The 23,665-nt window shown below is 48.8% G+C and overlaps 2 protein-coding genes across 6 annotated transcripts in view; both read right to left on the bottom strand.

Annotated features, from left to right (window-relative positions):
- The window catches only part of ACTR3B (actin related protein 3B), a 1,036,264-nt gene that overhangs the window by 925,423 nt on the left and 87,176 nt on the right, over positions 1-23,665 (bottom strand). For 4 of the 5 annotated variants that reach the window (XM_054495273.2, XM_054495277.2, XM_054495274.2 and 1 more), the window contains 3 exons: positions 16,134-16,259; positions 14,835-14,918; positions 13,036-13,953 (listed from right to left, as the gene is read on the bottom strand). The exons of the other annotated variant lie outside the window; for it this stretch is intronic. In XM_054495273.2, the coding sequence (XP_054351248.1) occupies positions 13,858-13,953; positions 14,835-14,918; positions 16,134-16,259 (306 nt within the window). In that variant the 3' untranslated portion in view covers positions 13,036-13,857. Of the gene's footprint in view, positions 1-13,035; positions 13,954-14,834; positions 14,919-16,133; positions 16,260-23,665 lie in introns of those variants that run through there. 5 annotated transcript variants of the gene reach the window in all.
- Positions 1,706-11,360, bottom strand: LOC129040568 (uncharacterized). The gene is made up of 3 exons (XM_054495272.2): positions 10,863-11,360; positions 4,418-4,568; positions 1,706-3,524 (listed from the first exon to the last, which is right to left on the bottom strand). Exon 3 carries the CDS (start codon positions 3,227-3,229, stop codon positions 1,883-1,885), a length of 1,347 nt encoding a protein of 448 aa, XP_054351247.1. The 5' UTR covers positions 3,230-3,524; positions 4,418-4,568; positions 10,863-11,360; the 3' UTR covers positions 1,706-1,882.

Below are 23,665 nucleotides of genomic sequence, written 5' to 3'. Positions count from 1 at the left end.
TTCAGGATTGAGGCTTCAACTTTTGCATTTTGAGTCACAGAAAGATGTAGAATGGAGCAGCCACACCTTATTCAAACTTCCACTTTTCAAAATGAGACTGAATACACAAATGGACAATGGTAGATTGTATATAAACAATCTACCAGGAGCATTGAGGGTACCCATCAGTTCCCAGGAAACAGGGAGACTCGCATGCTTGATATTAACCATGTGATATAAACAACGGTAGACTGTAATACTGACCCACAGTCTGCAGCCCAGGAGGAGAAACTGTGACCTCTGCAGCAATTGGCCCCAAATGCTCAGGGCTTGATCTGTGTCTGCCTGCTGCCCTCCTTTTGGCCGCTGCTTTCAATTTCGGACCCATCAGAGAACGGTGCTCTCCTGACCCATCACACAAGGGCCTGACTGTGGCGAGCCGGCCTCCAGCTCCGTGTGCCTACGGCACCCCCTCGGCACCCTGGAGCTTCCCTCTTCTCCATGACGCCTCCTGCTCCTGTGCGCCCAGGAGCCTCCACCACGCGGGCAGGACGGCGCCCAGGCCCTTGCAGAGCGGGCTTGGAGGGAACAGCCTCTGCCTGCGCTCACGGGGCCGGCGTTCATTTATTCCCACACAACCATGTTTTATCTTCTTTATGACAGATTATTTTTCCCAGAACTAAAAGGAAAGGCGTTTTCATCGTTAATTTTCCTCTGCTTTCTCTGAAGAGGTGCTGCCATGAAGCAAAATAGCCAGGGGGCAGCAAGACCACCAGAGTCCCCACCGCAGGAAAGCAGCGGCCCAGGAGGCTGGGAACGGCGGCGGTCACCCGAGTTCCGAATCGAAATGGCCACGACACGGAGAAACTCTGTCCACAAACACGATGCCCACTACTCACAAGAGGTGAGTCCGGATACGACAATGTATCTACTTTTATCATATGCACGGAAGGAGTTTGTTTTCCCTAAGCAGTGGACACTTCAGCTGGGCACAGCCGTGTGCACCAGCTACTTATGAGGCTGAGGCGGGAGAATCACTTGAGTTCGAGAGCAACCTGGGCAGCACAGGGAGACCACGAAGAGGGAAGGGAAACAGGAAGCGGGGGGCGGGGAGAAAAAGGGAAGGGAGGCTGGGCACGGTGGCTCATGCCTGTATCCCAGCACTTTGGGAGGCCGAGGCAGGAGGATCACTTGAGGTCAGGAGTTCATGACCAGCCTGGCCAACATGGTGAAACCCTGTGTCTACTATAAATACAAAATAGCCGCGTGTGGTGGTGGGCATCTGTAATTTCAGCCACTCGGGAGGCTGAAGCAGGAGACGCTTGAACTCAAGAGGCAGAGATTGCAGTGAGCTGAGATCGCACCATTGCACTCCAGCCTGGATGACAGAGAGTCCATGTCTCAAAAAAAAAAAAAAAGAAAGAAAAAGAACAAGGGAAGGGAAGGAAAACCTGATGTCGCAGTGATCATAGCCGCACTTACCAACTCCCACTGGTTAATGCTCTCACAATCACCAGCATCTGTAACTCCTTTCCCTCTGGGGTGTTTTGTTTATATTTGAAATGGAATTCCAGTAGATGGAAATTATATCCTTTTCTAAAAGAGGCTGCTGAAGTGCATTCTGAAGAGAGTAATAGATTGAATTTCTGTTATCTTAGATGATGAGTATGAGCATAAAAAAGAAATGAAAAATAACAAAAAGAAATGCCAAACAGTCCATTTTGTTAATTATAATCTGCTAAGTACCAAAATACCCTCTGTAACTTCAATTCTCCTTATGTATCACCAACGACCATCAAAAGCACAATAATCATTTCTCCTCAGTCCACAGTAAAATATTCCAAAGCAAAAAAAAAAATCCTTTTTAGAAACCAGCTTCTCTCTCTCACTAAACACAGTCCACTTACACAAGTCCCTCCACAGATGCCCCATCTGAAGGCAGCGCTTCATGGGGAGCCCCATACGATGGCTCCCCAACCCTGCGATCTAGTCTGGAGGTGCAGTGGCCCTGACTCTGCGGTGTGGAGGTGCGGTGGCACCGACTCTGAGGTCTGGTCTGGAGGTGCGGTGGCCCTGACTCTGTGGTGTGGAGGTGCGGTAGCACCGACTCTGAGGTCTGGTCTGGAGGTGCGGTGGCCCCGACCCTGAGGTCTGGTCTGGAGGTGCGGTGGCCCTGACCCTGCGGTCTGGTCTGGAGGTGCAGTGGCCCTGACTCTGCGGTGTGGAGGTGCGGTGGCACCGACTCTGAGGTCTGGTCTGGAGGTGCAGTGGCCCTGACTCTGCGGTGTGGAGGTGCGGTAGCACCAACTCTGAGGTCTGGTCTGGAGGTGCGGTGGCCCCGACCCTGCGGTCTGGTCTGGAGGTGCGGTGGCCCCGACCCTGCGGTCTGGTCTGGAGGTGCAGTGGCCCTGACTCTGTGGTGTGGAGGTGCGGTGGCCCCGACTCTGAGGTCTGGTCTGGAGGTGCAGTGGCCCTGACTCTGCGGTGTGGAGGTGCGGTAGCACCGACTCTGAGGTCTGGTCTGGAGGTGCGGTGGCCCTGACTCTGCGGTGTGGAGGTGCGGTGACCCTGACTCTGCGGTGTGGAGGTGTGGTGGCCCTGACTCTGCGGTGTGGAGGTGCGGTGGCCCTGACTCTGCGGTGTGGAGGTGCGGTAGCGCCGACTCTGAGGTCTGGTCTGGAGGTGCGGTGGCCCCAACTCTGCGGTCTGGTCTGGAGGTGCGGTGGCCCTGACTCTGCGGTGTGGAGGTGCGGTAGCACCGACTCTGAGGGCTGGTCTGGAGGTGCGGTGGCCCTGACTCTGCGGTGTGGAGGTGCGGTGACCCTGACTCTGCGGTGTGGAGGTGTGGTGGCCCTGACTCTGCGGTGTGGAGGTGCGGTGGCCCTGACTCTGCGGTGTGGAGGTGCGGTAGCGCCGACTCTGAGGTCTGGTCTGGAGGTGCGGTGGCCCTGACTCTGCGGTGTGGAGGTGCGGTAGCACCGACTCTGAGGTCTGGTCTGGAGGTGCGGTGGCCCCAACTCTGCGGTCTGGTCTGGAGGTGCGGTGGCCCTGACTCTGCGGTGTGGAGGTGCAGTGGCCCTGACTCTGCGGTGTGGAGGTGCGGTGGCCCCGACTCTGCGGTCTGGTCTGGAGGTGCGGTGGTCCCGACTCTGCAGTCTGGTGTCTGGTCTGGAGGTGCAGTGGGACACACCAAGGCTCTGTGCCAAGTCCCCACAGGCTCCTGCTCAGGACACAGTGCTGCCCAGCACATTAACAACAGCTCTCACAGCCTCGAGGAAACAAACGTTTCCCTTTGTTAGCCCAAAGTTTCCTAAACACATCTGACTTGGAGCTAGATTTTCACATCTCTGCTATACCAAGGGAAGGCAGGAGTAGCTGCTCAACAGGAAGCCATGGTCCCCCAGGCCAGGACCGAGTAATCGGTGTTGTTCCCCTCCACAAGGTCACCGGTTTGACTCCTGTATAACAGTGGACTTGACTCCATCTTATGGACACAGACTGGATTCTGATCCCATCAGCCCTTTCTCATCACAAGTCATCGCCTCCTGGTAAAAGGGGAGGGTGGGGAGAGGTGAACTTGTCAGTCTAGCGGTCTGTAATTCTGTCATCCCCACAAACCCATCTCTAATACTGGGGAAAATGGACACCAAGTCCAGTTCCTGATCCATTCAAACTGGCCACGCACATCACCGGGGGGTAAGGATGGAGCAGGTGCAATTCCAGTGTTCACAGCCCAAGGCTTCCCAGAGTAATCTGCTGTAATGGTAGAGTTTAAATTAAATTATATCTAAACACTCGAGATGCATACCTCTTTGTGTGAATGCATCAGTTGTTTTATTTTTAAGAAAAGGGAAAAAAACTGAAAATCTGTCCCTGGGTGTGGTTACTAAGCCCTATCAACATGACTGTGATTTCACTTCCAAGGGAACTCAAGCACCTGCTTTACTCTGTCACAAATACACGACTTCTCAGAGCACTGGCACAATAAACTTAGTACACACATGATTACTAGTGGTTTAGTGATTAGCACTAAATTACAGAGGACTCTCCCCCCAGAAACGATGCTGTTCATAAAATCTCAGCACAAGGGCTGTCAGCTCTTTAAACGTCACCCGACGGTAAATCAACCCGGACGTGAACTGCACATGACCAGAAAGTTTATAATGCTATTAATCTTTGCCATTAGGGGACATTAAGTGACGTAGAGTGTGGCAATCACATTCTTAAAGTCTAATTCAGGAGAGCTGTAATTATATCATGCAATAATGTTTTGATTACCCATAAAGTTTAATTTATCATGGACATAAGACCTAATGAATAAATATGTAAAACATGCTAATTCAGCTCAAGAAAATGATTGCATAATCAGAAATACCCGTGCAGTATACCAACCTAATTAAGATAAAAGATGTCAGTGAAAAATATCAGTCATTTGTACCTTTATAGCTCACAAAGTTACTTCTCCAGCCAGCGTATTCGTAATTAGTATCTACGTGTCTAGCTCTTTCTCTACGCTGGGCTATATCCTAAGTTCTTCTTTAATAGTTCTCAAATACTCCTGATCTGGACAAATCACAGAAGCTTTTTTCCTACAAAAGAAATAAAGCAGAGTTGGGGGTGGGAGAGAAGACAAACTACTTCTAAATTTAGCAAGAGAAATGATCTTATTGGTACTTTCCATTTTAAAACTAAAATCGAGCCACATCCACTAGCTACATATTTTGTTACACTAAACCTCAAAAAGCTCATTCCCTTCCTTCAGCTAAAGGTTGTAGTATGTTACCCTTCTGATTCTGGAGTCCCTTCTCACATCCTTTAACTGCCCAGAGGGAGACACACAGTTCCTCCATGGTTCCCATGCTGTATCTACCAAACCATACGACCTGTTTGCTGAGGCCATCTTTCTGGAGCTGCCGTTAGAAAGCACAAGAGCAGGCCGGGCACGGTGGCTCATGCCTGTAATCCCAGCACTTTGGGAGGCCAAGGCAGGTGGATCATTTGAGGTCAGGAGTTTGAGACCAGCCTGACCAACATGGTGAAACCCTGTCTCTACTAAAAATAAAAATAAAAAATTAGCCGAGCATGGTGGCATGTGCCTGTAGTTCCAGCTACTCGGCAGGCTGAGGCAAGAGAATCTCTTGAACCCGGGAGGCAGAGGTTGCAGTGAGCCGAGGTTACGCCACTGCACCAGCCTGGGTGACAGAGCGAGACTGTCTCGCACAAGAGCAGCATTCCCGTGCAGCCTGTGCAGCCCGCCTCACCTCTCCTCCTCCAGGTCTGTTCCATGACTCTAGAGAAAAGCTCCACCTCTCAGGCAAACCTTCTAGGTGTGTCTATGCAGCACATATCCAGGCACCCACTCTTCTGTTAAAAATCTTTACAGGCACGGTGGCTCATGCCTGTAATCCCAGTACTTTGGGAGGCTGAGGTGGGTGGATCACGAGGTCAGGAGATCGAGACCATCCTGGCTAACATGGTGAAACTCCGTCTCTACTAAAAATACAAAAAATTAGCCAGGCGTGGTGGCGGGCGCCTGTAGACCCAGCTACTCAGGAGGCTGAGGTAGGAGAATGGCGTGAACCCGGGAGGCGGAGCTTGCAGTGAGCTGAGATTGTGCCACTGCACTCCAGCCTGGGCGACAGAGCGAGACTCCGTCTCAAAATATATATATATATATATATATTTTCATGAGTCCCAGGACTTTGTTCTTAGGATAAGGACCAAAATGTGTAGCCCAGCCCCATGTGGACAGCTTTACCTCTTTTCTTGAACAGCCCGCACACCCGGCCTTCTTTCTTAAAAAGCCAGGCTTCCTTCTGCTCCAGGCGTTTGTCTTAGTGACTCACTAGATGTTGCTGACATTTTGCTACATCTGACCTACAGAAACAGCCATTTCAAGCTGTTAGGCTGGTGCAAAAGTAATTGCGGGTTTTGCCATTAAATATAATTGCAAAAATCACAATGACTTTTCCATCAACCTAATAATATATGCCTCTTCCTGCACTGCTGCCCCTCCACCTCGTGGCCTGGCGGCCTCCAGTCCCCTGCAGCTCTCAGCTCCACCTCCCCTCGGCGCCTCCTTCACACCCGTCGCTCATACCCCATTCCAGGCCTGCTGTGAGTTTCCTGGCACCCTGTACTTCCTCTCACGGGCCTTTGCAGTTTGTGATGATACAGGGTGACTCTGGGACCCACGCACATCCCTCTCTTCTGCTGGGATGGAAGCTCCACATCATCAGGACCGTGTCCTCCGACGGGCACTTGGTAAACATGCGACCCAGAGCCGAGCAAGCGTTCGATAACTGACGGCTTTTCCTTCCGTGCATGGAAGGCCCCGGAACCGTGCCATGGCCGCAGTTCCACATCCACACGTCTAGCCCCTCACATCAGCTTCCTCAGTCGCCCCTCACAGCTCATCTTTCTACCACATTCTCATTCTGAGCGGCTCAGAAATGTGGGATCCTGAGACCATGAACTCCACTACTGCTTGTTACCATCGTCTCACTGGGTGAAGGGAAGGAAAGAGACAGAGACGGAATGACTGACGTGAGCACAAACGGAGGACCAGCCAATGGCAATGCCAGGGTCTGCACTCAAGATTCTGGGTGTCCCACTCTCTGCTCAAGCCCCCAAGCTCCTGCAATACAATTATAAAAATGGCATACAGCTCACTGCGTCAAAAACACCTCATCATACGGTCACTATTGCCAGTCACAAATGAAAAGCAGAAAAAAGATGACTCAAGGCCAACGTACATCTGCCCCTTAATATTAGAAATACAGCCAATGTCCTATCATTTAAATTTTGCAGGCCAGGCATAGTGGCTCACACCTGTAATCCCAACACTTTGGGAGGCTGTGGTGGGAGGATCACTTGAGGCCAGGAGTTTGAGGCCAACCTGGGCAACATAGCAAGACCCCATCTCTACAAAAAATAAATTAGCCGGGCGTCGTGGTGTGGACCTGTAGTCCCAGCTACTCCGAAGTCTGTGGCAGGAGAATCGCTTGGGCCCAGAAGATTGAGGCTACAATGAGCCATCATCACACCACCACACTCCAGCCTGGGCGACAGAGCGAGACCTCGTCTCAATAAACAAACAAATTTTGCTTGACATCATAAACCCTTAGGTTTATAATTATTTTTTTAATAATTTAAAGCTGTGTTCTTTCTTACTGATTAAAACATTTAAAAACTTGAAATTCCTAGCAACAATATGACATTAACAACTATATACATATACGATTATAAACACATACACACGCACACAGAAAAAATAATCCACGGCACCCAAAACTAAAAACGAAAAAATCAAACCTGAGAAATCAACCTGCAGAGAATGAGCCACGGCTTACTTTTGAGAAACCAACACAGGGTAAAAAGAGCTAATATTTTAAAACTAAAAAAAAAACTTTCACAGTGATACTAAGATCAAGCTATAGTTTCTTTTCCTCTTTTTAAAAAGATTTATTTCTGTCTGACCAAGTGAAATTGAAGTAATTGCCAATTAGAACCCCATGCAATTATTTTGCCAATCAAGTTATATTTCTATTTAACAAGGGTGACAGATACTTTTAAAAGAAACATTATGAAATATTCTTCAATTAAGTAAAGAATTATTTAACAGATAAATATTCTTAAATGGCCCTCTCTTGTGGTTTTCAATAAGCTGTGCACTTGATTAACCCCACAAGCCTGTCTGGCACAATCGTAATTTCTACAAATGAGATAGAAAGGAGGGATCATAAAGAACGAATTAATCACCAAACGATCTGCACTTCAGTCACACGAGAGCTCATTATTCATATAAGTAAAGTTGTGGAATGAGCTATGACTGCCATAAAACACAGGCACATCTTCGAGGATTCTGCAGGGTGATTGCTCCACCGGCCTCTGGCTGGCGGCACGGCAGACGCAGGCAGACGGCAGCCTTAGACAAGCTTGATCCTCTACTCTTCAGGTTCCCAAAACCCTCCTGGAGTCCAAGGCCAAGAGTTAAGATTTTATGATACCATTAAATTCTTAAGGTAACGATAGCTACATCCTGGGCGCTCACCGTCCTACAGTTATCCAGACACACAATGTGTCTCAGCACCAGAGCACACGCAGCCCGGGAAAACCAGTGATGCCTTCTTCTTTTCGGATAGGAACTTAGTTAAGTGTCTACGGGGCACCTACCGGGCCTTGTGAAGGCCTCGGGGGGTCCCAAGATAAGCACCATACGGCCCCCATGTTCCAGGACGTCAGTCCGGCGAGGGACACAGGTGTCATTGGTGCACTGGTAAAGGAGGGGCTGCCTTCTACACACAGAGGGGCAGCGGCAGAGGAGGGTGAACATCCCGGACAGGCAAGAGCACTCCAGGGAAGGGGACAAACACCTCCAGGGGGGCCACTCAGGGCGCCTTCCACCATACTGCCCCCAAGTGGCAAGGCTATGGAACACGCACAGCTGAAAACAGAGACGTCCTCACGTGGCTGAGACGGGATGACTTGGTCTGGAGCCCAGTGAGGAGACAGCTGCCATGTAGGCAACCCAGGGCTCCAAGCGGCTTCCTTTTCCTTAGATGGACAATAAAAGTGATTCGATCATATCAGCTGCAGTGGTAAGAAAAGGCCCCGTGAGTTTGCATTCTACAACTACACACTAGTATCTTTTTTCTAACCCTTTCTTAATGAAATTCCTAAAGGCAATACAGTTCATGAATCTAAAATTCCCTTTTCCTATGCTGAAACTTCTTTAAAACACAATTTTGATAAGTAGAGCTCTTAAGACACAGCAACTGCTTTGTAACAGAATAATAATAATGGCTAAAATTTATTGAACACTTACTAGGGGCTAATGATGGTTCTAAGCCCTCAGATTAACAACTGTCTTGTATTTGCCTTGTAACATAAAGCCAGTGCACCTGATAAGACATACATTAACAAAGCACTGTGAACAAAAATGACAATAATAATTTTACATCTAAACATCCTGCATCAGTAGCTTCCTGGAACACGTTACATACCGAAGGATCTGGATTCGAGGGGGATTTCCAGTTCCCCATGGCCATTTCCAAACTCTTTCTACTCTACTATCTGATGAAGTCACACTGCAGATTCCTATCACTGGGTTTTACCACCCGGTCTCTCACCGGTTGCTATGACCTACTTCCACAAGACTGGAGAAAACAGATTCAATATGACTTCTCGGTGTCCTGGCTGTGTGGCTTTGGTATGTTGTTGAATTTCTTTCAGCCACAGATTTCCTGTCTGGAAAATGGGAGTAGCAATACCAACTTCATAGGGTTGTGTTCAGGTGAGAGGCTACACAGCATCACTCCCAACGTGGGGTCACTCTTGGCGCAGTGCCCAGCTCACGGTCAGTGCTCAGCTCCTTGCCACCCCCGAGACTGAGGCACGACTTCAGGCAGCTGGACCAGTCTTACTTTCATCTCCACCCCCACGGCCTCCTGTGTGAGCCAGCACCCACCGGACAACCTATCCAATGCCCTTCTCTCAAAATTCCCCACATTCTTCCATTTCCAGTGAATTTAATCTCTACACAATCACCACTTCGATGACTCTGTTATTACTGAGAGGTGCTCCACCTCTGAAATCTTAATCAGTATCGTTCCTCAGGACCACAACCTCCTAACCTTGAAGCCCAGGGCCTCCAGTCCTCAGACGCCTCCATTCCTCCCAATCTCTCATCTCCCTCTGCTCCCACCCTACCTGGAGTCCGTGGTCCCTCATGTTAGCAGCAGAGAAACCCCATCTACACCTGCCTGCCCCTAGGACACCTGCCCCACCCATCATCACACTTGCCTGGCAAAACCCAAACCCCAACCCCTAAGAAAGCCTCGCCTTCTTCCCTCCTCCATTTGGGCTACATGGAAATGGAAACTCAATCGGAGAGAGTCCTCCACCCACCTGCAGTTGGTCAACACAAGCACCGGGTGCCTTCTGTGTTTCCCCTTCCTCCCTCTGTAAGCGATGCGGTCACCTCCCCCGTCCTCAGCAGCCCTGATTGGGTCCTCTTCTACGGCCCCCACTTCAGGAGTCTTTTCTCTCATTTTTTCCCCAACCCTCACCATATGCAGAAACACACTCATAAGCTTCATGTTACTTAATCTAATCTTGGCTTAAAAGTTCATAAAACAGAAGCTAAACCCTCAGGAGCAGCTGATGAATATCCCCAAAGAAGTGAGAGGCTGTTTCCACAGGTGTGTTGGAAAGAGCAACTCTGAGCCAGCGGTCATATCTTCTTAGAAAGATAATGTTTGTTAAATATTCACGTACTAGTTGCCAGATTTTTAAGTCAAGGCCGTTCATATAATATTCTCACCATCGTAAAACTGAGTTTATGTCTAAATCTGTTAAATAGGGCAAAGCAACTTCCTGCACTTTTTAAGAAGGTCTCACTCTGTTGCCCAGGCTGGAGTGTGTGGCACGACCCTGGCTCCTGCAGCCTTGAGCTCCTGGGCTCAATGGATTCTCCCACCTCCACCTACCCAGTAGCTGGGACTACAGGTACTCGCCACCACACCTGGCTCCTGCACTATTAAAAGGTTTGTTTTAATAGTCCTAAAGACTGTAGACTTATAATTTTAGAATTTAATGAGTGTATTTGGTGAAATGTTTTTTACAGAAAACTGCTCACCTGGAGTTGTAATTTTGTCATAGGAGGTCGATTTTACCCATCAACTCTAGGAATACTTAACTCATTTCCATATTATAATCTAACTAATTCAACCTGAACAAAAGGTATGTGCAGATTTTATCAAAATTACTAACTGTGAACATTTTTTTTCCTTATAAAATGACGGGTACACATGACCATCACAGTTCATTTCTATCTATAGTATCTGCCAGGCTTACTGAATAAACAAAAAATGATAACTCACCTCTATTAACAGGAAAAGGACCATTACAATTCTCCCACAGATGAGCAAACAGAAAACAGGATCTCATTTGCTTAAGGAACAGCCAGAATTCGTATTCAGATCTTTTTGAGTCAAAAACCCTTCCTTCTGCTCATAAGCCTTTCAGATCCAGCTACGCTGGCATTGCCTAAGGAGTTTAAAAACAAAAAGCGATGCTCAGTTCTGGGTGCCTCTGCTATTATTCCCAACGTAGAGCAACTAGGATGTAAAGGTGCCAGAAGCAGCTTTAAAACTATTTAAAAAATAAAAAAAAAAAAAGCAAAAATTGGATGCCTTCCCTGGGGCCCCTATTCTGATTCTCTTAATTTGGGATGGATCTTGCCCAGGGTTGAGAACCACAGCATCATACCTGTCACATTGTAATGGATCATTCTGTCCCGTCAATGTAGGTTTAAAACAAAATGTTCTCGGCCTGGCGTGGTGGCTCACGCCTGTAATCCCACCACTTTGGTAGGCCAAGGCGGGCAGATCACCTGAGGTCGGGAGTTTGAGACCAGCCTGACCAAGATGGAGAAACTTCATATCTACTAAAAATACAAAATTAGCCGGGCATGGTGGTGCATGCCTGTAATCCCAGCTACTCGGGAGGCTGAGGCAGGAGAATCGCTTGAACCTGGGAGGCAGAGGTTGCAGTGAGCCGAGATGGCGCCATTGCACTCCAGCCTGGGGGACAAGAGCAAAACTCCATCTTAAAAAAAAAAAAATTAAAATATATATATGTATATATATTCTCCCACAGTCCTTTAAGTTGACAAACAGAAGTACAATCTCAAAGATCATCTTGTACCAAAGAAGGAACATGGAAGCTTTGGGTATCCTGTGGTGGAAGGACAGCTTATACGGCTCTAGCTTAGCCAGGCTGCCACAGCACTGACACACAGAGTGGTGTTATTCCCAGGGTTTGGAGAAGGCGCAACAAAGCACCTGCCAACGCACAGATGCAGAGCAGGGGTGGGAATGATGGTGCCCACTGTGAGATGTGCAAAGCATGCTGAATCGGGTGGGGCAGGGCGAAGGCGGGAGTACAGGTAGGTCCCCGAATAGCATAGAACTAAGAGGAAAATGGCGTTAGAAGGAATGGCTCTCGCTACCATGTTCAGGGTGCAAAGGTGTGACTGAAGGCAGGCAGACCAACCGGGAACCTGATGCAATAAAATGGCTGGAAGATCATGAGAAGCCAATGGTACAGCAATCCCGAGAAGCAGCAAATCCCCCAAGGGAATGCAGAGAAACACTACGGATGAGGGGAGAACCAGGTGGTACCAGACTCTTGACTAGGGAGACTGAGGGCCTAGCACAGTGACAGTATCAGATATTTGGTCAACTGAGGCTTGGTAAACTCAGATTTCACCATACTAAGTTCAATATTAAACTTATTTCTAAACTCAAATAATAACATAACTTTTTTTTTCTTGTTTTTGTTTTATTTAAGACATGGAGTCTCACTCTGTCACCCAGGCTGGAATACAGTGGCTCAATCCTAGCTTACTGCAGCCTTGACCTCCTGGACTCAAGTGATCCTCCTGCCTCAGCCTTCTGAGGAGCTGGGACTTCAGGCGCACACCACTGCACCTGGCTACGTTTCTTTATGAAGGCAAATTTTCTGAGAACAAAACATACTTCATTCACCTCTTTTGAGAGTGAAACTAAGGAAAAATTTTTAAAACAGAACAAAAAAAAATACTTCACAACTTAGAATACCATAAATAACAATTTTTAAAGTAACATAATTATAAGAATAATATGAAGAGTGAAATCAACCTAAATCTGTTAATTGAGCAAATTACCTTTCAAGCTAGCAATCCATTCAGCAAACATCAGAGTAGTTACTGAAAGCTTACAGTCATGAATCCTGAACTTCTAGGAAGGAACATCAGAAATCATTAGGCACTCCTTCCCACTATACCCCAGATTCAAAAACCATCTCTGACGGGTTATCCAGACCCACGATACCCACAGTGATGGAGTGGCCACTGCGGGGCAGGCAGCCCACACCATTCATGAAAAGGCATTTCCTCCCACAAGCTGGGTATTAATCAAATCCTCCAATGATGTAAAACAAGTCAATATTCTTTAAAAGAAGCACAGCGACAGGGAGAAAACCAACAGACCACCACACTACAGCAGAAAGATATTTATAAATATTCTAACAGCTTTTATTACAATGGTGCAAGGAAGTATTTCATCCAACACTCACCGACAACAAACCATCATCTTCTATAAAACAGCTCCAGAAAGTTCAAACAAAAAAAACTAAAAGATACATGATCTGTAGTAATTCTCATACAATACTGTTTAGTGTTCAAACTTCATGTCACTCCAATAAAGTATAATCATTTTCTAGCAAACATGTGGCAAAAAAGTTTGCTGTTTTATTTGTTTGCCTATAAACATATCAGAACATGCCTCACAATTAAAAACTTTGGATTACAGCACTCCATGACATCAATATCTATTCGTGCTTAGTATCAGCCAGTTGTACCAAATACCATAAAATACAAAATGATAGGAAATATAAACATCGATTTGTATTTCAAGTTTAAACATTTTATTTACAAAAATAGGCTGGGAGGAAAAGGGTTTGCACCCCCACATTCTCTCTCCTGGGGCAGAACAATTATGCGCCATTTTCTAATGTTGTTTTCTCTAACAATTTTCAAAGTCACATTTGGATTCCTTCAGAATTGTATTTGTCAGCTAGCAGCTCGGAGGAGGAGGAGGAGGGAGAGCGAGGGTGAGGAGGGCGGGCGAGGGAGGAGGCTGGCAGACAGCGGTCGGCACACGGATAAATGGCTTTTACTGAAGGGCCCGCGCCGCGCCTCATGCACGGGCAATGCAAGCACGCTGCTGGGCAGCAACACCGACGTCGCTATTTACAGAACGGCGGCCTTCTCTGGGTTCTGAAGGACACTTGTTCCCCAACATGACACCATCGAACGACGCGTTCAGGCAGACACTAGGACATGACTCCGAAGACGGGGTTGTGGCGGCAGATGCTGGGCCCGTACTCTTCGTAGTCCTTCTTGGTGTGGCAGACCTGAAAGAACTCGGGCTACGAGAGGCAACAGGCGGACAGAAAGACACACATTTCAGAAGAAAGTCAAGGGAATCAGCTACCAAGCAGGCAAGACACTCTCCTCATCCCGGCTTCCACCCTCCCTCACGGGACCACTGCTGCAAGATTTTACCTCTCTGATGTACTAAACTACTAAATGGGGGGTTATTTCACTTTTTAGAAATTTCATCAGCCTCTATCTTCTTAGGACCAACCAAATGCTGGTCCCCCACTAACAATGTGTGAGCTATTCACAAATTTGATGGGGAAAAGTAATAATTATTTGGAAAAGTCACTGGAATTAATGATTAATGCACGATTTTTTTAGATTATTTTTGGATTCCACTTACCATGTTTTCTGTAACCCCTAATTAGCAAGGACACGTGATAAATGTGTTGTGTGATTATTAAGCTATAGTTTATATCGGGCTGGGCGCAGAGGCTCACACCTGTAATCATAGCACTTTGTGAGGCCAAGGGTGGGGGGGGGGGGCGTGGATCACCTGAGGTCAGGAGTTCGAGACCAGCCTGGCAACATAGCCAAACCCCATCTTTACTAAAAATACAACGAAAAAAAATTAGCCAGGCATGGTGGTGAATGCCTGTAGTCCCAGCTACTCAGGAGGCCGAGGCAGGAGAACTGCTTAAACCCAGGAGGCGGAGGTTGCAGTGAGCTGAGATCACGCCATTAAACTCCAGCCTGGGCGACAGAGTGAGACTCCATCTCAAAAAAATAAAAGAGATATAATTTATATCTTACAGAATTGTCTGTTTAGAGCCACACAATTAGGGCACATACTATTTCACCTTCATAGACAATATTTACCCAAACTCAACAGAGAGCATGGAAACACAGAGCCCTCGAGAGAGGGACTTACAGTTGAGGCCAGCATGGAGCCTCCGAACCACACGGCGTAGCGCTGCATGTGATGCGTGACCACCTGGACCTCCACAGGCTTTGGCTGGAAGAGAAAGCAGCTCTCACCCCACACGCACAGACACATCTGTGATCCAATCATCCCCCAGCTGACGAGACCACAGCTTCACCCAGGGCCTCCCTCCTCTTACTGGCACAAGCACCACCTCACACCCAGCACTCAGTGACTCTCTGCTCCTGCTGCCAGATCCCCCCTAAGACCTAGCAGAATCCCAGGCCCCAGGGCTCAAAGAAACACAGTGCGCCCGGCAAGCAGAACCTCCCTCTCACAAGGCTGAAAGCGTTAAAGTTCAAAAGCACAAAATCCAAGCAATTAACGCCACTGCTTTTTTTTTTTGACCAAACATACCAGATGTTCTGGCACTGTAGAGATCATCCCAAATAAGATTAACCATCCTCAAAATAATAAAAGAAACTGTGCTTTTCTGGCCGGGCGCAGTGGCTCGCACCTGTAATCCCAGCACTTTGGGAGGCCGAAGCGGGCGGATCACAAGGTCAGGAGATCGAGACCATCCTGGCTAACACAGTGAAACGCCGTCTCTACTAAAAATACAAAAAATTAGCCGGGCTTGGTGGTGGGCACCTGTAGTCCCAGCTACTCAATAGGCTGAGGCAGGAGAATGGCATGAACCTGGGAGGCAGAGCTTGCCGTGAGCTGAGATCTCACCACTGCACTCCAGCCTGGGCAACAGAGAGAGACTCTGTCTCACAAAAAAAGAAAAAAAGAAAAGAAACTGTGCTCTTCCACCAGTGGACTCATGGGATCTCTTCCTTGCGCCCACTGCCCCTATCGAAGCCCACTCTTGGTTAGAAGCCCACAATGATCACCAGCTACTTAAGAATTACTATCTTGGAGAAACGCCTTGTAACTCCCTGCTAACATTAGTTATTTTAATTTAATGAGAACATTTCCGAAGGACACAAAAGATCCTCACCATAAATTAGTCCAATCTCCTTGGACACTGGTCATTACACCCCATGCCTGATCTCTTACGACACAAAAGGAAACTGCTGGCAGGCATGGCCAGGGAGAGTGTGAAGCTGCCGTTGCTGTGTCACCAGGACCATCGGTCTGAACTACCAGCCTGGAAGGACCTCAGGCAGCAAACCTCCGTGGTCATGTCACAATGCAGCTCAGAAAGCGATGAACACTTGTTTTCATTTTACGCGGCCCAGACGAGCTCCTTCGGCTCTGTGTCGGGAGGGCCCCAGGCACTGCGTGGAGGCCTCCGGCTCCTACCTTGATCCTCCCACCGCTGAGTTCCTCGCTGAGCCTCAGCCTAGCGTCCACCACTCTCTTCAAATCCCTCTGTAGTCGGCGTCCGAAATCCCTGAACATGGTGGAGCCTCCCGAGAGTACGACATTCTACAAGACACAAAGCAGAGGGAGCCTTGGGTAAAAGCACCCGCCCACAGTTCCAGGAACCACCCACAACAGAACTCCCACAGGTCCAATCGCTTGTGGGCACGACACATCAGCCCTATGAAAGATGCGAACCAAAGCAAACTTAATGCTATTGGAAAAGTGTAGATTTTTTTTTTATGGAGACAACAATGTGCCACAGATGGCTCTTTAATCCTTTCCTCAATTACAGCAAAGCAAAAACATGGCGATTCTGCTCCCTCATGCTCCCCCCGCCAACCCCTCACATGGACCAGGAAGCCAAAACAAACAACAGAAACTGTTCAGCTGACTTGAGCCAAAATAACACTGGCTCTCCCGCTGCTCTGCCTTAACCATCACTGGGGGAAAGTCTTCTAATGGGTGCTTGAAGCTTCTCAGAAGGACGATCTTGGGAAGAAAGCATCCAAGTTGCTGGAAGGAACATTCTCAGGTGAGCCACCCAGCCAGCACTGCCCTCCAGGGCCAAGACTCGCTCGGTGGCCACCCCAGAAGCTCAGTGGGGGGCTGAGGAAGGGGAAGCACTCGCCTGTCCCGCTCCGCCTGCCCAGAACCTGAACCAGCCCTCTGTCCAGCATCTCCGCGTTGTCGACCCTGCCTGCCTGTCAGTCATCCACACCGTCAGCTCCTGACCTGCAGCCACTGACATCCTCATGGTTTGATGGCCCAGGTCACCCGAGCAGCTGGTCCTCTTCTGATGTATGTCAGAGGCCACAATGGCCTCACCTACATCACTCACCTCTTGCACTCTCACCATGGGGCACTGCATCATCTCACACCCTCACAAGATGAGGAAGGGTAAGTACGGTACAGAAAGGTATTTTTAGACAGAGAGACAGACCACACTTATATAACGTTTCCTACAGTATATTGTTACAATAATTATTCTATTTTAGTAGTTACTGCTGTTCAGAAGTCTCTTACTGTGCCTCATTTCTAAATCAAACTTTATCATAGGTATGTATGTACAAGAAAAAAACACAGTATATATAGGATTCGGTACTATCTGCAGTTTCAGGCACCCACTGGGGGTCTTGAATCATATCCTCACTGACAAGGGGAACTAGTGTATCTCCTGATTGAACTTTCTTAGAGAAAACACCTTATGTGAAAACTACATAAGGAAATTAATCCTTCAAGGAGTCAAAAAGCCCTATTTCCTTTAAGACCCTCTAAATATGTTAGCTCTTCCTGAGCTCCTGAGCAACTGCAGAGCTCTCTGCTTTCAGGCACTCCTCCCAGTCAGCTCTGGGTGTGTCAACAGTGAGTCCCTCACCAAGTTTACAGGTAAGCAGAAGTCACAGGGAATCAGTACAGAAAAAAAATGCACTTTTCTGTCCCTAGCAACCCAGGTTCTAAGTTATATGATATGACAGTAGTCCGTTCCTGCTTACTGCTGTTCTGGGGAAAGACAGCCAGGACTGACTGCAAAGGGATCATTTTTCTCTCATGCCAGCTCCTAGAAGTGCTGTGACAGCACCCACATGGACTCAGGACTAGAGATGGTGAAGTCAGAGCAAGAAGAATGAAAGGGGGCAGAAGCCATGGGAAGCCACCAGTGATCTGGCCTTCCACGTGGGGAAGCCACAGTGATTTGGCCTTCTATCTGGAGAAGCCACCAGTGATCTAACCTTCCACGTGGGGAAGCCACCAGGGATCTGGCCTTCCACCTGGAGAAGCCACCAGGGATCTGGCCTTCCACCTGGAGAAGCCACCAGGGATCTGGCCTTCCACCTGGAGAAGCCACCAGGGATCTGGCCTTCCACCTGGAGAAGCCACCAGGGATCTGGCCATCCACCTGGAGAAGCCACCAGGGATCTGGCCTTCCACCTGGAGAAGCCACCAGGGATCTGGCCTTCCACCTGGAGAAGCCACCAGGGATCTGGCCTTCCACCTGGAGAAGCCACCAGGGATCTGGCCATCCACCTGGAGAAGCCACCAGGGATCTGGCCTTCCACCTGGAGAAGCCACCAGGGATCTGGCCTTCCACCTGGAGAAGCCACCAGTGACCTCGTCTTCCCCCTGGGATCTGCTCCAATTCTACGCTGAGTGTGTGTGTGGAGAAATCTCGCCTCTGATTACCTGCCAGCAGATGTTACATAAATCATCTAACACGTGGTAGCTGCTCCAGTTGCTAAGGTGAAAGACTGTCAGGGGCTAAAGAAGCCATGTCCAACCCTTTCAATGCAACAACTGTTTTGCTTATCCATAGTGGTGAATACCAGGACCTTTTTATTAGCTTGTCAACTGTCATTAGCGTTAGTGTATTTTATGTGTGGCCCAAGAGTTTGTGGCCCAGGGACACCAAAAGGTTGGACACCCCTGGGCTAAACCTTCTACAGTGGCTTGGCCAGGGACAGAGCCTCACAAAACTGTGCCACAGTATTTTGTTATCAGCTTCGAGAAGGTCAAGGCTAATATATTGTTAAGGGAGGATCTGGGCTTGGCCTTCAGGGCCAGGAACCAGGGTGGTTCTGAGGCCACCCTTCCAGGGCTCTCAGCAGCGGTGAAGAGATCCTCCGGAACCCCCACCCCGCCCCATTCCTTGGTGTCTGCCCCACACTTCTACTCACAGGAACAGCCCTGAGCACAGCAGACCCTCTAAAGGGTACCCATGCCTTACAGAGACTATCTGATCATGAACACACGAATAAAATACCTGGCAATGGTTTTCTGCCCCGAGAACTCTGCAGTCTGTCCTCATCTGGGGGTTTCACTGCTACATACTTGTTTGCTTTCTCAAAACTCTGTCGGCGTGGCCAACCGAGGAAACCGCTGTCACGTCCATTTCTCCAGAGGCAACCCCGACGCCCCTCGCCACAGGGAGACCATGAGGTCACTGGGCACCTGCCTTCTTGACCCATTTTAAGTCTAGTTTTCAAGCCAACATCCTGCCCCAGGATCAGCATCATGAATAATCACTGTTGTCCTCTGTCACCCTGTGGAGAAATCTCTCATGACCAACCTGAGAGAGCCTGGCTCCTGTCAGAGTCTAGGGACCATCAACCACAGCTGCAGCTATGGAAACGTCGAACTCAGGGGAGCCCCTGGGTACCAACGCTCAGGTAAGATGTCACCAAAAGGGGAGAACTGGCAGGAACAAGTCCCTGACAGACGGGGTGGCAGCTTGAAATCAGGTAAACAGGGTTATATTCTGATCCCTGGCTTCCTTCAGATGGATCTTGTGGCCTGGTGACTCTTTCAGACACACTGCATACCTAGTCACCATAATATCAAGAATCATAACTTAAAAGCATGTTGGTATTTTGATCATCTCATCTTAGAATAAGCCTCAACTGACCCCTGGTCCTGCTCTCTCATGATGGCCACGCTGGCCGATGATTTTCTGGAGAGACAGACCCTGGCTTATATCCAATTAAGAACTGAGTGAGGACTGGGGAAGAACAAGGATGGGTCAGTGCTTGCAATTAGACATTTCTAAGGGCGTTTTTGCTGAGGTTTTGGGGGTTGTTTTTTTGTTCTTTTGCTATTGTTTTTCATTTACTTTTTTAAAGCCCACCGCAGACAACTCCTTTAAATCTTTTCCAGGCTAAGATTCCTCCAGCCTTGCTCTCTGGCAGGGAACACTGCAGCCTTGGTCTCCTAACAGCCCATATGTCAGGCGATCCCAAACAGTGCCCCAAGGAAGCCTGGGGTGTCTGAGAGCTCTCCCTTGGCCCACCGCAGTGTAGGAGAGGGGCCACAGGGCCAGGTTCCTTGACTGTCACCCCAGACTTGGTGAGCTTATCCTTCCCAAGATGACTGTCGAAGACACGGGTCTGCTTCTCACTGTAACACCCAATGGCTGACACAGTGCCGTGGGCACACCTGCTGCCTCATCTCAAAATTCTGAGCTATTGTTATTCTGAAGGATAATCTGAGAGGTACGTAGTCCATTCACACCTCTAAGTCTTCTAAATTCTATCACTGGATCCAAAAGTCCCAGGGCAATGCTCCCTGTCTGCTCAGTATTCTTTCTTTATTCACTCCCAAGACTGTTCACCCTCTGAACTTGCACCGCGAGCCATTAGAAGACACGGCAGGAAGAAATGCACATCATTATCCACTGTAGGGATGGGTGAAGGAGGTATTCTTAGTGAGGGTCTAAAGAAGAAATTTCTCTCAGGTCTCAGTGTCAGAAAAAGCTGGGCCTCTTCGGAAAACCCACTGGCCTTAATCATATGTCCCAGGGGCCTTGTGTCTGCTGTGCAGCTCAGAGCCACGAGGGGCCTTCCCCATAGCTGGGTGCAACCACAGAACTGTGTGCACGGGCTCTGTCCTCATCTGACCCTGCTGTGCTCTTCTGCCGCCCTCACTTCTCCTCACCCAGATTCCTTCAGCTACTTCATCCTTGTATATTGGATATACTTTCCTGCCGGTTTCAAATTTTCCACACTAGAAGGCAAGCAGGCAGGAGGGGGCACGGGTGTGGGTTTCTAAGGACAGACAAATAGGAGAGCTGAAGCCCAGCTGCATGATCTTCAGGCAAAATATAGTTAATTGTTCAATGAGTTTATGAAAGGATGCTGGGTTCTCATTTTGAATTCCTCTCTTCCTTCAGTAATTGAAGGACAAACTTCAACAGCCTAAACATCCCTGTGATTGGCAGCAAACATCCCACTGCATTCAGCAGGCAGTTGCTGTGTTAAAGACACTGAGCTACAAACGCGAAGAAGACATCACGGTGCAAACGCAAAGAAAACACCACGGTGAGCCCTGCAGAGCGGACTGCAGCCCAGGCACTAGAGCTCACTGCAGACTGCAGTCCGGGCACTAGAGCTCACTGCAGACTGTAGTCCGGGCACTAGAGCTCACTGCAGACTGTAGTCCGGGCACTAGAGCTCACTACAGACTGCAGCCCGGGCACTAGAGCTCAATGCAGACTGCAGCCCGGGCGCTGGGGCTCACTGCAGACTGCAGCCCGGGCACTAGAGCTCACTGCAGACTGCAGCCCGGGCGCTGGGGCTCAATGCAGACTGCAGCCCAGGCACTAGAGCTCAATGCAGACTGCAGCCCGGGCACTGGGGCTCACTACAGACTGCAGCCCGGGCGCTAGAGCTCACTGCAGACTGCAGCCCGGGCACTGGGGCTCACTGCAGACTGCAGCCCGGGTGCTGGGGCTCACTGCAGACTGCGGCCCGGGCGCTGGGGCTCAATGCAGAATGCGGCCCGGGCGCTGGGGCTCACTGCGGACTGCGGCCCAGGCGCTGGGGCTCACTGCGGACTGCGGCCCGGGCGCTGGGGCTCACTGCGGACTGCGGCCCGGGCACTAGAGCTCACTGCAGACTGCAGTCCGGGCACTAGAGCTCACTACAGACTATAGCCCGTGCACTGGGGCTCACTGCAGACTGCAGCCCCGGCACTAGAGCTCACTGCAGACTGCAGCCCCGGGCACTAGAGCTTACTGCAGACTGCAGCCCCAGGCTCTGGGGCTCACTACAGACTGCAGCCCGGGCACTAAAGCTCAATGCGGATTGCAGCCCAGGCGCTGGGGCTCACTGCAGACTGCAGCCCGGGCGCTGGGGCTCACTGCAGACTGCAGCCCGGGCGCTGGGGCTCACTGCAGACTGCAGCCCGGGCGCTGGGGCTCACTGCAGACTGCGACCCGGGCGCTGGGGCTCAATGCAGACTGCGGCCCGGGCGCTGGGGCTCAATGCAGACTGCGGCCCGGGCGATGGGGCTCACTGGGATGCTTGAAGGCGATGTCTCAACCTCCCCAACCTAGAGATTCCTAAAAGTTCAGAAATGTAAACAGGGAACTTTAAAACACATACTTTGTCATTCTGAGGATCTGCATCTTTATAACAATCATTTGAATGTTTTAAATGCATTCATTTCAGATTTTTCTTCTAAAAAGCAATTCTATTTGTTTCCTACACTAAAAATAAATAAATAAAACAAAAATCATTTCATGGCTGAATCTTTATTTTCACTTAAGAAAATGCCCAGGAAGACAGCTGCAGGTGGAAGTTATGACTATGCTGAGCTCTCAGCGGGGGCTAAGGCAGGCAGGGCCCTGGCCAATGGCAGATCATCCCTCAGGCGTCCCTGTACGCCACTTTTCCTGAGCGCCGGGAGAGCTGCACACACCACCCCACGAGTAGGCCCCTAAAACAGAGCCAAGTCACTTCAGGAGTGGCATCCATCTCAAGAGATTCTGTAAGGGGAGGTCACAACCCAGCAATAGGTGGGGGCCAAACAGCCCTCATTCGCGCTGCTCCTTTGCGATTCAGAATCCCTGCTTCCTCACCGTGAAACATCACGTGAGCTCCAAGTGTCCAGCTCAGCACGGAATAGAGCTCCTTGCGGTCAGCACTCTGCATGGGCACCATCAGCGTGGCCACAGACGGTGAACTTTAAAACTAGGCAACCAATAAAACCTGAAGACAACACTGCATGAATACTGGCAAGATGCGGGATGGCCTGTGCCATCGAGGTGCTTCTGGAGAAGTCAGAAAACTCAGAAAGGAACATCATGAGCTCAGAAAGTACTCAGCAAATGAGAAGAATGTGGAACAGGAGAGACAGAAAAAGGGCAAAAAATGAAAACACTAACTGAGGGGTGCTCTGAGTCCAGGTTATAATGTATATTACCCAGCATATACTGTATATAAATGTATATTAAAACTTCAAAGCAAAGACGAGTTGAAGAAAACAAAAGTCCCTAAACCGAGTGGATTAAGACACTCACAGTTGCAGGTGGTGGATAAGAGAGCAATGGGCCCCACTCGGCCATGGCAAGTGGACAAGATGGTCTCACCACTGTACGAGAGCTCACCGGTTGTGCTGATTTCCCCTAAATCCTCTCACATTTACTTCTGGCCTAGAAGTAGATAATCTGTATCTGATAGCATTACAGGCTTTTTCTGTTGACTTTGTTGTGGTAGAAACTAGATCAAATACAAAAGAGGACTTAACAAATACAATCAGATTCACATTAAATCCTTGGAGTGATACCTGAACTGAACAGTAACTCCACCTTCTTAAGACATACATGGGCTCTTGTGCATAAGGCTCTGTAATAATTTTTACCACTGTAATCAAACTAGGTCACCAAAAAGATAGTGAGAGATAAAATTTATCCTCAGAAAACCAAACAAGCCAGTTTACCCAGCAAAACTGAGAGCTGGATTTCAGACAATAAGAAAAAATTTGTAACAGAAGACATCATCATAAAACTTTTTTTTTTAAATGGTAAATGACCATTACATCTAGAATGGCCATTTAGTTTTCAGATAAATTTCTACTTCAAATAAACGTAAGCCTAACAACCTAGATTTTTTTAAATCACTATTATGGCTATTTTAATACATTTAAATTCTACTTTTATGTAAAAGGCAAATATTAAGCCAACAAAATAATGTAATAGA

Source organism: Pongo pygmaeus, chromosome 6 (assembly GCF_028885625.2).
Source record: "Pongo pygmaeus isolate AG05252 chromosome 6, NHGRI_mPonPyg2-v2.0_pri, whole genome shotgun sequence".
NCBI classification, from domain to species: domain Eukaryota; kingdom Metazoa; phylum Chordata; class Mammalia; order Primates; family Hominidae; genus Pongo; species Pongo pygmaeus.
Note: the sequence above shows the minus strand (reverse complement) of the source record. Positions and strands in the feature narration are given on the sequence as shown.

Coding starts and splice junctions, on each gene's coding strand:
- LOC129040568 (XM_054495272.2), bottom strand. CDS start 3,229: ATGTGCTGGGCAGCACTGTGTCCTGAGCAGGAGCCTGTGGGGACTTGG.